The sequence below is a fragment of the Microtus pennsylvanicus genome, chromosome 12, assembly GCF_037038515.1.
Source record: "Microtus pennsylvanicus isolate mMicPen1 chromosome 12, mMicPen1.hap1, whole genome shotgun sequence".
NCBI classification, from domain to species: Eukaryota; Metazoa; Chordata; class Mammalia; order Rodentia; family Cricetidae; genus Microtus; species Microtus pennsylvanicus.
Window position 1 is genome coordinate 3,396,949 of NC_134590.1, and position 16,763 is coordinate 3,413,711.

Genomic DNA, 16,763 nt, shown 5'->3' on the forward strand with positions numbered 1-16,763 from the left:
TTACCCCAGTCCCACTGAAGTGACCCCTCTGTGGGTCCACCGTGAAAGGGACCACTCTGCCTCACGCTTGCGGTCCCTGCCAGTCTCCTTGGTTCTCCATGTGGATTGTTCCTTTGTGGATGCCCACACCCTCCTCTCTGTTCCCTTGTTCTATTCTGCTTGACCACTCTATGGCTTCACTCTTTCACAGGACTTAAGTCTCAAGTTGTATTTCAGATGTACTTGCTGGTTTCATGCAAAGAGCTTTTTTTTTTTTTTAAATCCCTCTGTCTCTCTGTCTCTGTGTTTGCATGCGGTTGCCATGGTACTCATGTGGAGATCAGAGGGCGACCTCAAGGTTCCAGCCCTCACATTCCACATTGCGACAGGCTCGCCCCTCCCTCACAGGGGCTCCTGTCAGGCTGGGCAGCCCCTGAGCTCCTGGGGCCTCATACGTCTCCACCTCCTGTCTCACTGTTGAAGCATCTGAGTGACTGTGCCAGGTTTTAGTTGGGTTCAGGTCCTCACACATGCACACAAGTGTTCTAACCCACTGAGTCATCTCCCCAGCCTGGGTGCAGACATTTTTATCACTACTGAATCCTCATGACACATGGATTCTTCTTGAAGCTTTCTCCTGTGTCCCCCAACCTCCTGAAGGGGATCTCAGAAACTCATGACCCAACATAACATTCCAGAAGGATCTTGACTAAACCTCTGTTCTAGGAAGCACAGACAAAGCTTAAGCCACTGATACTTTCCTTATGGAAGTCTGTTGTGATTCCCACTACAGCTCCTGTAGCGAGGGCTTGATCCCCAGGGCAGCAGTGCTCAGAGGCAGGGTCTCTGGGAGGGGCTGGATCATTAGGGCTCTGACCTCATCAATATACTCATCCAGTAATGGACAAAGGCTACTGGAGGTGCCGGAAACTTGAATGGGGTCTGTGGAGGAAACGGAGCCCATGAGGGCATGCATGCAATCCAACAGTCCCGGGCATTTTCCCGATGCTATCACATGCTCGCTGTCAGTAGCCGGCTAACGGGTGCCATCAGTAACACTCTGTCATTTCCTAAATCCACTCTGTTAAGCAGTTCCATGTGTTTGCTGCTGGTTTCCATTTTGAGGGTATAGGGATGAGACCCACAGATGGGGCTCGGTCTTATTAAGTTTATAATCTGATACATTGGATATAGATTCTTGAAAAATGCACTGGCGCTTTGCCTGCACGAGAGTATTGGATTCTCCAGAACAGAGAGATGTGAGCTGCCATGTGGGTGCTGGGAATCGAACCCGGGTCCTCTGCAAAAGCAGCCAGTGCTCCTAACTGCTGAGCCAACTCTCCAGACCCTGGATATATATTCTTACAACTGAATTCTACAGTAAGGGATGATGTATCCTCAGAGCGGGTAATTTTCCTCCTTATGAAACTTAGTGCTAATAACATCTATTCATGATTACAAGTCATTTCCAAGGCCACATTTGAAAAGAGGGATGAGATCTGGAAAGAATGTGTGATACAGTCTAGAAGGGGAACAGGAGAATCCTTTATAGGGAGGGGAGAATTGAGTGTACACCTGCACAAATGTGCACACACACATGCATTTGTACATGGCTGTCATGTATGAAGACACGCAGGAAAGGGGAATGACTGTGCATGTTCTCGAATGGAGGGACATACCTCATCACTTTATGTGGTCCCCATCTTCCCTCACGCTGCTCCCCTTCTGTCTTTTCATTCTTCAAATCATTCTTTCCCATTATCAGGATGAAAAAGAATTCATTTGGGGGAAGTGTATGAAGTCTCTCAAGAAAAATCTAGCTAGAACTTTATTAGTATTGCTGTGGATCTAATTCTGGGAACCGGATGTGTTTATAGCTTCACTTCTGTGTGATCTGAAATGTGTATCATCTATTTATTCAAATACATCTCATGTTTTCACTGGACACCTAAACGTTTCCTGAGAAGGTCTTGTTTATTGACAGCTGGCTGGTATCCCAGATACTCGGTTTCTCCTTTGTTTTTCAATGGCACTTTTTTTTCCCTTATAAGTTTTTTACTTGGTATGTATCTTTTTAGCTGATAGCATTAATTACTCAATTAATGATTAATTAATCAATACATTCATTTATCCTTTTGCTGAGACAGGGTCTCATGTACCCAGGTTGTGTCTTTGTAACCAAGCCTGCTCATGAAATCCCCATCCCTTTGTCTGATCTTTGCAATGCTGGGATTACTGACATGCGAAGTCATGCCTGACTCATTCACCTATTACATGCAGTGAATTCCTGGCCCCAAGGATGATCTGTGGATTGCCTTTACCCAGCTCTCCAGGGCTTGACAAAGAACAGAAACGCACATGTTATTCTCAGTCCATCTGATACCATGCAATGCCGAGTACCATATCACACATGAGTGCTAGATATTCCCAAAGGGTGAGAATTATGAAATGCATGGAAAATTAGCCTAAGGAGAAGCAGTAGCAGCACACATTGTATGAACTGAAAGGCTCCAGACACGAGCTAGAAACTTCCCAGCTGGCAATCGAAATGTGGCTCAGCTTTAGCCTACTCATCGCAGCGCCTCTGATTCCTGAGGGGACACAAGCATCACCAGTGTTCTGGGGTGGGGGGAGTGGAGAGGGAAGAGAGGACGGAAGGGAGAGGAAGAGAGGACCTGAAGTCAGGACTGAGGAAGCAGTCACCGCCTTGAGGAGAAATTCAAGGTCATTCCCCTCTCTGCTTCCACCCCATCTTCTTCCTTTTATTTTACTGTCTGCCCCTGGGCAGGCCTGAAACTCACTATGTAGCCCAGACTAGCTTCCAGCTTGTACCAGTCCTCCCGTCTCTGCCTTCTAAGAGCTGGGCCGACATGAACTACCACATGGAGCTGATCCAGATCTTTCAACAGCGGTTTTAAGGACTCACACAGAGAAAAGCAAGGTGTTCTATCAGCACCTTGTGATTCGACGGAAAAGATATATTAAGAGATAGTAGGCGCTGGGCAGTAGTGGCACACACCTTTAATCCCAGCACTCAGGAGGCAGAGGCAGGTGGATCTCTGTGAGTTCAAGGCTAGCCTAGTCTATAAAGAGAGTTCCAGGACATCCAGGGCTGTTACACAGAGAAATACCCTGTCTCAACCCCCAACCACCCCCGCCAAAGAAACAAGCAACAAAATAATATCAATTTACAATGTCGAGGGAAAGGGAAATTATTCACTGTCTGGCAATGCATGGTACCAGAGGGTCTAAGAACAGCACCTGGATTCCTGCCCTTTGCCAAATCCGAGAGAGAGATGAAAGGCAGCTTATACTTTACTCTGGGTGCCAGGAACTCACAATGGGAAGAAGAGAAGCAAAGTTCCAAGCGAGACCAAGTTCACTGAACTGAATAACCCACAAGGATATGGGAGTCCTAAGGCGGCAAGATTTCCACAGCAGGGTGGAGCGGGGCTTTGGAATCATGTTGCCTTCACGGTTCTCTACAGTCACGGCACACGGGAAGACCCTTTGATACAAATCTCACAGCTGAAATGATGTTTATTTAACAGCCCAAAGTCCCAAGTAGAATGGTCACATAGATGTGGGTACAGAGAAATTTATACGTATCTTAGATGAGGTCTTTGATTTTTTTTTCTCTTGCAGACAAGGTCTCTGCACCCAGGCTGGCATCAAGTGTATGGTACTCCACCTGCCTCAGCTCCCAAGTGTGAGCCCAGTCTGAGTCTCTACACCCAACTGAAGTCTTATTTTAAGCCTGTTTATTGGTGCTTCTGCTATTTTCCAGGATATTGAACTTCACCTTAAACTAAGTCTGTGTAAGAACTTTTGGGCTTCACTTATAGGAAAAGCAAAATCCAGAGGACAGCATTCAAACGAAGTTCTGTGAAATCACTCCGAAGTTCATGACTTCTCCTGCCTGGACTCTCCAGGAGCTGCCTGTGAGCATTTTTACCCAAAGTCCTTTGCCATAGCTTGATAGAGAAGTAGAGATGAACTTCCACGTGAACCAGAAACCAAAGTGAGCCCCACAACTCTGCTGTGCAAGCTGACAGCATGAACCTGTTGGCTGGTTTGCCTCAGTGCTTGGACTAACCTGCCCCGTCTCAGTGCTCAGACCGACACCCCCCTCCCCCAGTGCTCGGACTAAACCCACTGAAATATTTTGGAAAATGGTCTCAAGTCATTGAAATAATTCTCCTGTGGCCCCCACCCAACTTGGAGAGCAGGAAATGCCGTTCCTGTGTAACAATCACAGGGCAGGTCCCTGGGGTTTCCCGGGACTTGCATCCCCCAATTCCTGTTTCTGGTCCCCAACTGCTCACTCTATATTTGTACCAGGCTGCCGTCGGCTGTCCTGCATTTGGTTTACAAGATAACCTGGAGTCATTGAAATCTAAAATAATCTGTTTTTCCAGGAAGCAGCAGACTGACCTTTCAGGATTTGGTCTGCTTTACCGAGGGTGCCGAGCGTCTGAACAGCGCTGTTGATAGCACAAGGCTGGGTGTTTATCCTGTGGGTCCTTGAGGGTGAATAACCGTACGGGAATAGGATACGCACACTCCTAGACTCTCTTGGCTTATGAAGAATTGATTCCTGTTTCTTCTGCGGACTGGTGTCACGTAAGGAATGCTATTTCCACATGTTTTTCTGCCACTGTAGTTTTGAAATAGCTACTTGCTTAGAAATGAGTAAATATTTGTCAGACAAATAAGACAAGAGTTGATTCTAAGTTTTGCGTTTCAGGGCAGGGAAGAGCCTAACCAATAGCCCCTGTATAGATGATGTCACTCCCCAGTGCTATTCTATGTGAACAGTATATTTTAGGGGTAAACACAAGCAAACATGACTGCTCACAGAGGAAGCAGTTTTCAAGAGGCTCGGGCGGCAGGGTTATTATTCCACTGTCGGTCAATGGCCCAACCTCTATGGATTTCGCCCTGCTGTGTGTTCTAACCTAGGAATTAATCTGCTTTGTAAGGAAGGCCAGAGAGGACTGCATCTTCCTTCTTCATGGGGAGCAGCGAGGCACTGAGCACCTTTTAGCTGGTTTATTATCGCCATGGAGACGGGAAAGGAATGCGAGCTGCACAGAGGCCCTTTGTGTTTTAGGATTTGCCAGTTACTAAGCCAGTGTTAGAGGATTCCCGCCGCACAGCCTGAATGGGAGCATATGGAGAACACTTTCCCAGCACCAGCATGCCCATGGCGGAGCGGCTCCCGAGCGCTTTTAAATCCTTCTTTAATAATTTATTGCAGCCCCCCCCCCCGGTTTCTTTAATGCAGAAGCTATTATAGCAGACAACAGTGAACAGTCTTTAAAAAAAATTGAATCCATAAGACAGACACTCTATAACTTCATATCTCCGCACTGGCCTCATGTCCCCCGTTATCACTTTCTGCTTTTTGTTTTAAATATAGTTTTATACAGTGAAGTTTGGACATGTGTACACCCCTCCCCCAATATTCCACACCAGTGTGCGCAGGGCGAATATTCCACAGGGTGTATGTATGAGCAAGAGCAGGGGTTCTCAACCTCAGGGTCTTGACCACTTAAGGGTAGCATGCCCTCCATATCAGATACTTGCACTATGATTCACAACAGTAGCAAAATTACAATCACGAAGTAGCAGCTAAATCATTTTATGGTTGGGGTCACCACAAAATGAGGAACTGTATTAAGAGGTTGCAGCATTAGGAGAACCACTGGGCTAGAGAGAGGGGTCCTGAGAGCTGGTTAGCTTCTGCCTATACCCACTTCTCAGCTGGGCAAGCCATCCCAACTTTTATCCTTCCAAATCCTTATCTAAGAAACAGGATTTCTCTTGCCACAGGCTCATACTAGAAGAAGTCCATATGGATTCGAGTGCGGATCGCTTACAGGCTGCTCAGTAGCAGTGCTGCTAGCATTCTGGCTACAGGGATTCTTCTACTGTAAACCACAAACAGGATGCTGGCTAGTCTTGACTCCGCCCTCAAGATGGCACCCGGGCCTCTGACACTGTGGATCCCAGGAGGGTCTGTGAAATGACCAGGCTGCTTCCTGCTTACGCTGACTTTTCTTCCCATTTTCATACTATTTGAGAATTCACTAGATCGTCTTCTCTTCAAGTTCTTAACTTCCTGTGACTGAGATGCTGGCACCACGCTAAATATTCTCACGAGTCATTGAGATGCACACACTGCAAAGGGTCACTTTATGTATCCTCAAGATCTTCAGACTGCTGACACTGGGGTTTGGGCTGGGCTGTGTCGGAATGAGTTCTGAACTCTGCAGACTGGGTAACGTGATGCAATGTTCTCACTTCTCGGAACGGTGGCATCTCAGACTACACTGTATCTGGTCCACTGGCATCAGATTCCTTCTCAAGGGCTGGAAAGATTAAACAACATGTGCAGAAGGTCCAGGCTAGTTAACCTATCTTCTGGGAGTCACAAAAGCAGGGGTGGGTGGTCCTGGGTACTCCGAGGGCTTCTGCACAATAGACAGGAAGGGGATCTGCTGCAGACAGATACTGTCATCTTGTAAGAAAAGAGGAGGCTTAAAGTATGCTTGACCAGCCCCTCCCCCAAGCCTCCGACACTTCAGACACCTCTCCTGAGTGATGCCCATTGGAGACACTACTTTATTTTTTGAGAGATGTTCTCATGTAGCCCAGGCTGGGCTTGCACTTGTTACATAGCAGAGGATGACCTTGAATTTGATCTTCCTGCCTCCACCTCTCCAAGCCTGGTGCTGGGGATAAAACCCAGGGCTTTGAGCATGCTATAAAGCATTCTGCTAAACGAGCCGACCCCCAGTTGCACTACAGATATTTTGGTGGACATATTCTTTTCTGATTTGGTTTCCAGAGAAGGGCTACTTCTCCTGGATTTCTGAGTTCTCTTTTCTGTCTTCTCTCCAGCCCTGGAAACCCTGGAATGTGGTTTTGTTAGGAAGCTCCTACCCAGTGTTGGAGCTCCTCACAGTCAGAAATAAATGTGCAGTCTTCCTGTTGACCCAGGCACCTTCCTTTACTTCCCAAAGTGGCCATTGCTAATCTTTGTCCCATTCTTTGAGGTTGGCATGGCACTACTTCCTTCGGTACCATTTCCTGTCATCCGCAGCCAAGCCACAAGTCTCCCCAGATGTGTTTCCTTTTATACCACAGAGAAACCAATCCACAAAGGCCCATCTTCCGTGTCCCTTCCAAATAAAAGACATCGTTGTTCCCTTCTGGTAGCTGATGCTCCCAGTCAAGGGGTTTCCTGCCCCAATCAAGGGGGACCCTTCTCCCTGGACCCACCGTGTCCTCACTCCTGGAGATGAGTACTCCATACACTCCTCTCTCCTCCCCCTCTGCAGGATCTCCCATCTCCGCCTGGTGCTTGGCTGTGAGTCTGCATCTGTATCCATCCCTTCCTGACAGCCCTTCATGCAGCCACCTATGCACAATATCACAATCCGGGTGCCTAACATGTAACTCGGATGTAACATGCTCAAAACTCAACCTTTTCAGTAGCTCCGGTCTGAAAACCTTAGAGACATCGCCATCACTTTTGTCCTCACATTTAACGTTCAATCATTCAGAAACGCTTGGCCTGCTTCCCTCAATACACCCATGGCGACTGCTCCCAGTCTGGTGTGAGGCACTAGCTTAATATCTGGATGATTGTACTGGCTTCCAAGTAACCAAGTGATGCATGCTCCCTTCCTTTGCAGCTGGACTGCACCTCGAGCTCCCATGCGAAAGTGCCTAGGTCTTGCTCACTCTCTCTTCTATCTAGACAAGGGCAAGCCACACCTTCTTCTATCTAGACAAGAGCAAGTCGCACCTTCAACACTTGAGTTTATGAGACACTCTCACTACGTAGCTCTGACTGGTCTGAAACTTGCTTCCTGGCCTTGGGCTTGTGATCCTTCTGACCCTTGCATGCTGAGATTAGAAGCATGCCACCTTGCCTGGGCTTACACTGATTTTCCACAGTTGGAGTGGTCTTGTTAAAATACCACCTCACGTCCCGTGTGGTAGCACACACCTTTAATCCCAGCACTTGGTAGGCATAGGTAGCATATCTCTGTGAGTTCAAGGTCAGCCTGCTCCACAGAGTGAGTTCCAGGACAGCCAGGGCTACACAGTGAGACCCTGGTCTCAAAAGAACCAAAACAAATAAATACGTAGGTAGGTAGGTAAGTAGGAAGAAAAAAAGGAAGATGGATGGATGGATGGATGGATGGATGGTGGATGGATAGACGGAGGACGGACAAACAGATAGATAAACAGACAGATAATACCACCTCATGAAAACCCTCTGCTTGGGATGGTCCAAGTGGGTCCTATCTCATTTGAGCAAAGCCACCCTCAGAAGTTGACGCCACCCTCAGAAGTTGACAAAGCTCTACGTGACGTGACTGCTGCTAACCTCTCAGGTGCCAGCATTACCTTTATTGTGCCAGGGAAACCTTTGCTTGCTTGGGTCCCTGTCAGGGGCTTCCTAGGTTCGCCTCATCTCACATGGCACTGGAATCACTTACAGAAAGGACTAAGCGGCAGCTTGTACCCACAGCTTTAAGCCCTGAGCCTTGTCCTTGACAGAGAATCTGTTGGTGGAGTGGTCCACACTGGTCTCTGAGCATCTCCCTTCTCCCTCTTGCCAGGCGTATATGACAGGACAGTCTATACCTCTGCTTGGACACACATGCTCCCTCCAAGTCAGAGAAGTCTAGCATTATGGCTCCCTGTCAGACATGTTGTGCTCTTTCAGCTTAGACAAGCTGACCAATCAGTGGTCACTTAGAATCTAAGTGCTGCTCCCCAGAAACAGAATCGAAACTTTACCTGTATCAGGTCTCCAGGGGAACAGAAGGATGAGGAGTGAAGAAATACAACTTTGGGAAGTGAGGGTCTAGCACCCCACGTCTCTATGCCCCTGCTCCAACTTTAGCCTAGAGTGCTCCGTCCAGCTGCCTGTTCCTGCCCATCTTCCACTCCTTGGCCCAAACCCATACTGATCTTCCCCTGGGTCTTTCTCCTGTCTGAGTGCCGGAGTTTTCTGTTGCCCTTGCTGCATTCTAATTTTTTCTAACAATTGCATTTTATCCATAAATTGCAATTCTGTGGTTTTGGCTACCCACTGTCGATTATGGTCCTAAAATATTAAACGGAAATTTCAGAAGTAAGTGATTCATACATTTTAAATCGCACGTCACACTGAGCAGTGTGGTATTTATCGCTTAGTAATGGCCTTGGTTTTCAGGGTGACGGTGGGGGCATCTGGCCTTGGTTTTCAGGGTGACGGTGGGGGCATCTCGCCACTTGCAGTCCTGTAATTCATATTTTCATAAAATATAATGAATACATTTTATTTAATAAAATAAAACTCAAAGTGACCTTTGAATACCAGAAGAAGCGATGGATAACTTGAAAGCCCCAAGAGAAGTCTCAGTTTAATAGGGAAAGGAAAAAAAGAAAAAGATTTGCTGCGGTTGCTAAGATCCATATAATGTGAGAACAAACAGGAAACATCAGGCGTGGTGGAACCTTTCGGAACGCACTGGAGGTCTTGCATGTATCTATCGCCTCTCGGTTTATAACTGACTCACTGTGCTTGCTTTCCTATTTCCTTTCCCTCAGCTCGAGGCGCATTCTGATGACTCAGTGCACGTGCTCTCGCATGTGCTGCAGGAGAGCACAGTTGTCTAAAGTCAGGACTCTCTACCATTGCTTCTGAGGATCCAGCTCTGCTCGCTGGTCAGGCTTGGCACCTCACCAGCCAGAGGTTTCTGTCTCTCTCTTCCTTCCTCCACTGTCAATTCTTAGTAGAGCAGAGCCTGGCACACAGGTTATTTTATTTATGAATTAATCTATGTTTTCCCTCTGTTTTAGACTTTGGTTTCTCCTTGGTATTCTCTTCTGAGCGGGTGGGGAGAAGGAAAGTGTGTTTGTTTGTTTTGAGACATGGTTTCGCACAGCTCAGTCTAGCCTGGAACTCATTACATTGCTAAGGATGCCCTTGATTCCACTCCTCCTGGTTCCAATTTCCAAGTGCTAGGATTCTGAGTGTTTACTACCAGGCTAGCTAGCAAAATGTTTTTACTGTTCAAATAAAGCACAATGAGCATGATATTAGGGACTAAGAACAAGGACTCTGGATCCAAATCCCTTGGGTTAAAGAAGGGCTCTGCCACCCACAGGGAAGTTCAGCTCCTTTCTGAGAGCTGGCACGAGGAAGGAATGACTTGCCACATGAGTGACATGTCCAGAAAGACACCCGGCACACAGGCAATGTTAGGACGCACTTTAACGATTAACAATACCAAATCTTAAAAGGCCTTTATTTCTACACTGTATTATTTCTGGAGATTTTTCTTTCTTCCTTCCTCTTTCAGGCTGTTCTTCCTGAAGGTCCTACCCACCCACAGCCTCTAACTTCCATCCACTTGTCCAACCACTGAACTAAGGCTTCTAAGGGTCAGATGTTACTTTTTTCTCCTTAGTAGGTGAGTTGGGTGGGAGCTGTCTGCTGTTGTTACCCACACCTCCTGAGCCTGGGACTCTCCTGTTCTCCGCCCAGCCTTACACCTCCCATCCCTCCCGCAAGAACCCTCCAGTGCTGTTCAGGGCCTCCTTTCCTTCCCACCTTTGGATGCTTCCAGGCACCACACCGACGTCATCCGAAGGACACCCAACCTGCAGCAGTCCTTCTGAGGGTTTCCCACCAATGCTGTGTTCTTTGTTTCGCTTCCTCCCCATCCCGGCACCTTCTCCCTGCCCTCCCCGTACCCCTCCAGCTCCCACCCTCTAGCCAGTCAATTCTTCAATTTGTATTTTAAACAATTCCCTTTTTCTTCTTCTAGACTAAGTTGAGTTTCTTCCTCTGTACTTCCTTTCTACTTGTGGCGCCGGCATCACTAACCATCTCTTCTGCTTGCCCGTCAGCTTACCTCCCCTCAGAAATCAACTACACACAGTATCTAGGCCCTGCGAGTGCGGGGCCTGGCACAGCAACAGGCACGAAGATATATCTGTGTAGATGGATACACGGCTTCTATCCAGAATGCATTTGTGACTGAGTTATGCTTTAACTCAGAACTGAACACCGGGGGCACCTTGCCTCTCCCCAAAATATTAATTCTCCCAGAAAAAAACACACGCTCAAGCATAAGAGGCAAAGAAAAGCAAAAGGCTGTACGTGACAATGGAAGTGGCCCTGCGAATGGGTCACTGTGAAGGCCGTGAAAGGCAAGGAGCCCTTCTGGATGTTAACAACGTCAAAACCTCACTTGAGTAAGTGGCTTCCTTGAATTCTAGCACAGCTCCGTCTCATCTAGAAAGTTTAGCAAATGAGTTTTCCGGCTCTATGTCATGATTACCAATGCCATAGATCTAGAGAAGACTGCCTGTTGGTTACCTGCAACCCCCACCCCTACGTGTTGCGGGAGGACCTCCCGCGACACCTATGTAGCCAGCTCACCCCCTAGCAGCCAGCTTACATGCCCCCCCCCCATGCAGCCAGCTCACCCCCATGCAGCCAGCTCGCTCCTCTCCCTCCCTGCCCCTTCCACCCCCACTTTCTGCCCCGTACAATGCTGGGGATTGAACCCAGGGCCTCAAGTATTTATTGCAGGCATCCCCCACCAGCAAGCTGCGTTCCCAGTCCAGAAGAGCCAGCCCTTCAGCTGACCAGTCAGAGGGTCGGGCACTTACCTGCAAAGTACATCCGAACACTCCAATCATCAGCATGGCCACCGAGAGGTAATCCGTGAACACATCCCACCACGGCTTCAGCACCCGGAAGGCGGGCTGCTGCTCGGAGAACTGCCGGAACTCCGTCACGGGAATCATGGTTCTAAGAAAGGAGAGAACACTGGTGAATTAACATTTCTCTGGACATCACAGGGCATTTCTGTCTGTGATTTAAGCAACATTTGAAGCACTTTTGTGAATCGCAGGAGCAGGACCTTCTGGAGCCAAAGGGTTCCCAAGACGCACAGTGCTCCTGAGCCAGTGAGGGACCACCAACGGGAGAACTTAAGAGAGCCACAGACAGCTGAGTTTTTGTCTGGTAGCCACGCTGCCTCTGTGCTCCGTGGACAGGTATTCCCTGGATCCTCATTTCCCTCAAGTGTAGCATGAAGATGCTGCCTCAGAGATGGGGTCCATTTGTTACTGCTTTACCAGGACGGATTAGTGGGTACTTCGCTTACTCCAGGGAGATGGGAAACCATGTGGCTCCATGGCCACTGTCCTGTAGTAGACTGTGCCTGTGCGTGCGTGTGTGCGTGCGTGTGTGATTTCCTCCACATCTTTTTTGCCTAAATGCCTTTGTTTCAATTCCTTTTCCATTTCTTACATGTTGTATTCCACTGTGAATCTTAAACACATCCTGATTTTCTATTCTGAGAAATAAGTTTATCCTGGAAACTCGCTACACTTTGGGTAAGTGTTCCCTAGAGGCCAAGGGTTAATCCAGGTATGGCCGCCAGCCTGTGGTGCTTTGGGAGGAGGAAGACCTTTAAGAGGTCAGGCTCAGTAGAAGGAAATTAGGTCGCTGTGAGCATCCCTTGAAGGGACCCCAGTGCTGGCTTCTCTCTCAGTTTTTCCTGCCTGCCCGGTGCTCCTCCCTAGATGTGATTTCATGCCAAAGACGCCAAAGCAATAGGCAAACAGGCGCTGGGATAAAGTGTTTAAAACCACGACCCATGGTCTTTCGAAGATGATTTATCCCAGCATGTTTGTTCCAGTGATACAAGATGAACATAAAAATAGATTCTCTATTAAAATGACCGCTGAAGGCACACCATCCTCACAAAGCCTAGGGAGCTGCGGAAGAGGAGGCGGGAAGGAGATGGGAGGGGAGTTATGAAGCACAGTTTCCTCGACAGGACGTGGCACCTACAACTACGAACACATATCCACCGTGGACACCTGCACATTTGAATGAGACTGGGCCCTAATACATTCCACTGTGAGCTGGGGCGGGGCTGTGAGGCCCAAGGCTGCCTGAGGAGCTCTCAGAGGTAGCTCTCAGAGGTTGCTGGAGGAGGAAACTGAGCCAGAGTCCGCTGTAAGAACAGCAAGTGCTCTTCAGTGCTGAGCCACCTCTCCAGTCCTTCCTCCAAATATTTAAAAGCTACTGCTATGTAAACAACAGCAGTGGAATACACACGGTGCCCCTGAGGTTCTGGGGAAGGGAAATGGGCATGCTCTCTTCGTCTCTTCTCTCAGATGCCCATTCTCAGAGCCTTCACTGTGACCCAGAACGCCTGTGGATTTGTTGGTAGCCACAGTGTTGAAAAGCTACCATAATTACATACTTTTTGTTTTGTTTTGAGACAGGCCTCTCTACATAGCCCTGGCTGTCCTGGAACACACTATGTAGACCAGGCTGGACTCCAAATCATAGAGATCCACCTACCGAGTGCTGGGACTTAAGGTGTGCACCACCACAGCCAACTACAACTGTTTCTTAAACAATTCGGGCTTTGCTCTTTTGGGTTTATTCATTAATGACTGTGGGAATTTCAGCCCTCAGCTCTGCTAGCCCGTTGTCTACTTGACATTTGAGCAGCACTGAAGTGAGTTTCCATCTTATTGAAACATAATTCCAGGCTAACCCCACCAGCCACTACCAGCTTCCTGAGAGCCGAGTCTACTCTACGTTACACACGTGGGTCCTAGTTACACATGTGTCCTGGTCCACTTTATGTTGCGCACCGGTTCTTTCATGGGTTTGGTTGTTGTGTCGTTCACAAGTCTCCGAAACCTTTGAAAGAACTGGGCTCATTCACTCAGGTAGCAGACAATTTCAGGAAGGAAAGAACATGCCATAGCGGAGCAGTGGGCTCTCAGCCTTGTTCTTCCTTTCATGCTCAAAATGTAGTGAGAATCACAAAGTGCTTGCTATGCTCTTGAATATTGAACATTAGACGTGAAAACCACAATTTTTTTAAAGCATGCATTCATTTATGAAAAAGTAAAGTACAATATGAAAAGTGTTGGTTGCACATTAATGAATGTTTCTCATGGAAGTCAATCAACAAGACTATGAATTCAAGAATTGGAAAAAAAATCCTCATCACATGTCTACATATATTACTATGAAAAGTCAAATGTTCCAAAACATCAGATGGAAGTATTTTTCACTTTTGCAAATTTCCCTAATATCTAAATAGAGATGCCAGCTGGATTCTCAGGTCTGGGTCTGATGTCAGCGTGTTGTGACATGCTGTTTGGGCTAAAATGCATGAGACTGAACACAGCCTCACAAAAATGTGAGTTCGGAAATACAAGGACTATGCTAATAGCTTTCATGTAACTGTGGATATTTATTTCTGAGACCTTGACTAGTTAGTTACAACATGGACAATAGGGAAGTAGCAATGAGTCTCACTATAAGGGCTTCTTATGGGCCCAGAGAGTATCAAATGGGCATCAGCTGATACATAGGGGGCTAGAACCAAGGAGGTAGCAAGGTTTAAGCTTGACTAGAGGGTGGCCTGTTGTCTCCATTGAGTATACTTTGTATCTTTCTCTTCTGAAATGTAATGTTCACCCAGCTACAGGCCCTTTGTGGCCGATGCAGAGGCACCAGCTGGCTTTAGATACAGTGCAATGTCACTTAAGGGGCATGAGACCTGCCTGCAGGCAAGCAGCTGCCCAGATCACCAGGCATGATTGCCAAGCAGGCAGCAACTCTGACTACAGGCTGGTGTAGCCAAGGAGGCAAGCAGTATTCTTCCTTCCTTTAGGCTAAACTAATCAGTTAGAGCCAGCTCCACTGAGTTCATCAATGCTGGAGAAAGGCAGAGGCTCCATGGGTGCCCAGCATGAGGAAGCCAGCTATCGACAGGAACATATGGAATGTTTTCAGGCTGGACTATACCTAGCTCATGTTTTACTTTAGCATCTCCTTAGTTACAGACTTCTGAGATGGCCGATGGTTGACCGGCATGAATGGCAATGGACTGAGTATTTCACCAAGGTCATCTTTACAACCACACTGTCATTTATGGGACGGTGGCCCAGGACCTTCGTTGTTGTTCTGCCAATCTTACATGGTTTCAGTATGGGGCTGGGGAGACAGGCTCAGCAATTAGGAACATGGCGCTCTTCTAGAAGACAGGTTTCCAGCACCCACACGGTAGCTCTCAACGGTCTGCAACTCCAACTCTAAGGGATCCGATGCCCTTTTCTGTCTCCAAGGGCACTGCACACATGTAGTGCATATACATACTTGCAGGCAAAAGACCTATGCCACACAACAAACCAACTTTTATTATACAGAGGGCACAACGCTAACTTTGAGTTGTTTTACAGGTCTAGAAAGTTCCTTGATGGACATATGTGCGTACATACCTACAGGAGCAAAGCTGAGAAGACACCTTACAGAGAGAACAAGGGCAAGATGCAAATGAGAGGTTCCTGGGGACTTTGTGGTTGGATGGGCACAGATGACACCGACATGACTGGGAGAATTCAGTGACACTGAGTCAAGGGACATGGGAAACTGAGTTAAGGATAAAAACAGGCTGGTCAGTGTGTACCTAGGAGGACCATCCTCCTCCCCCTCCAGTCTGGGGCCTTGATCTCCACTTATGAAAAGTACCTTACACACTACTCATTTTGCATCATCAGCAACAAAGGCAAATGACAGGTTAGCATCACAAAATGCTGGTCTCACAGGTCTGGGCTAGTGGGTTCCACGAGCTACCAAGGCAGAGGCTCCCTGCTTTCCTCGAAAAGGCAAGGGTCTGGAACACACAGCACGTGAGACTCCCTGAGTGCTTGGCGGAGGTGTTTCCTAGGTATCACACTTTACCATGGGAAATAAAGGTGAACTAAGGAGCCAAAGCAAGCTTGTGAGGTGTGCTGGTCTCAAAGACAATGGTCCCAGAGGGGCAGCACTATTAGGAGGTGTGGCCTTGTTGGACGAAGCGTGTCCCTGTGGAGGTGGGCGCTGAGGTCTCATATATGCACAAGCCACATCCAGTGAGACAGTAACTTCCCGTTGCCTGAGAGTCAAGATGTAGAAGTCTCAGTTCCTTCACTAGCACCATGTCTGTCTATACATTGCCATGCTTCCCGCCATGATGATAAAGGACTAAACCTCTGAAACTGTAAGTGATCCCCAATTAAATGTTTTCCTTTGTAGGAATTGCCGTGGTCATGGTGCCTCTTCACAGCAATAGAAACTCTAAGAAATGAGGCAAGTGCTTTCCTTCCTGGGCCAGCTCTCTACTCCTCCAAGTAAGATATTTTAAGTAATTCAAAAGGGTCAGATACTCCAATTTTAGAAACATAAATTTTTGCAGTCTATGTCTGCTTATATTGCAAGCTGGGGTGCTGTCTGGTGGCTGAGGATATGCTCAGCCTGCACAGGTTTTAAACGCCACTTGTTCTAACTGCACTCAATGCTCACGGCTTGAAGATATCATTCAGTCCTTTGATTAAAAAACATTGGTAAGTGGGGCTGGGGCCACAACTCGGTCTGTGTATTTGCCTTGAAAGCATAAGGACCTGCATTCCATGCCCAGAACCCATGAGAAAAGCCCAGTGTGGTGAGGTCGCTTTCAATCCCAGTTTTAGGCAACTACAGACAGACAAGAAGGTGGCTCCATCTACTTGAGGGGCTCCAAACCAGTGAGATCTAACTTTACAAGGTGGATAGTACCTCAGAATAAAACCTGAGGTTGTTCCGTGGCCACCTTGTGCACACATGCGCAGTACACAGACATTCACAAACCAGAAATGCTGGCATTGTGTAACGATTTCCTAACACAGCGTATGCTCACCAGCACAGA

At 47.6% G+C, this 16,763-nt stretch overlaps 1 protein-coding gene across 3 annotated transcripts in view; it reads right to left on the reverse strand.

Moving 5' to 3' along the window:
• Positions 1-16,763, reverse strand: part of Lrrc8c (leucine rich repeat containing 8 VRAC subunit C) — a 77,564-nt gene that overhangs the window by 18,809 nt on the left and 41,992 nt on the right. For all 3 annotated transcript variants that reach the window (XM_075942473.1, XM_075942475.1, XM_075942474.1), the window contains one exon: positions 11,668-11,809. In XM_075942473.1, coding sequence (XP_075798588.1) covers positions 11,668-11,805 — 138 coding nt within the window. In that variant the 5' untranslated portion in view covers positions 11,806-11,809. The remainder of the gene's footprint in view (positions 1-11,667; positions 11,810-16,763) is intronic.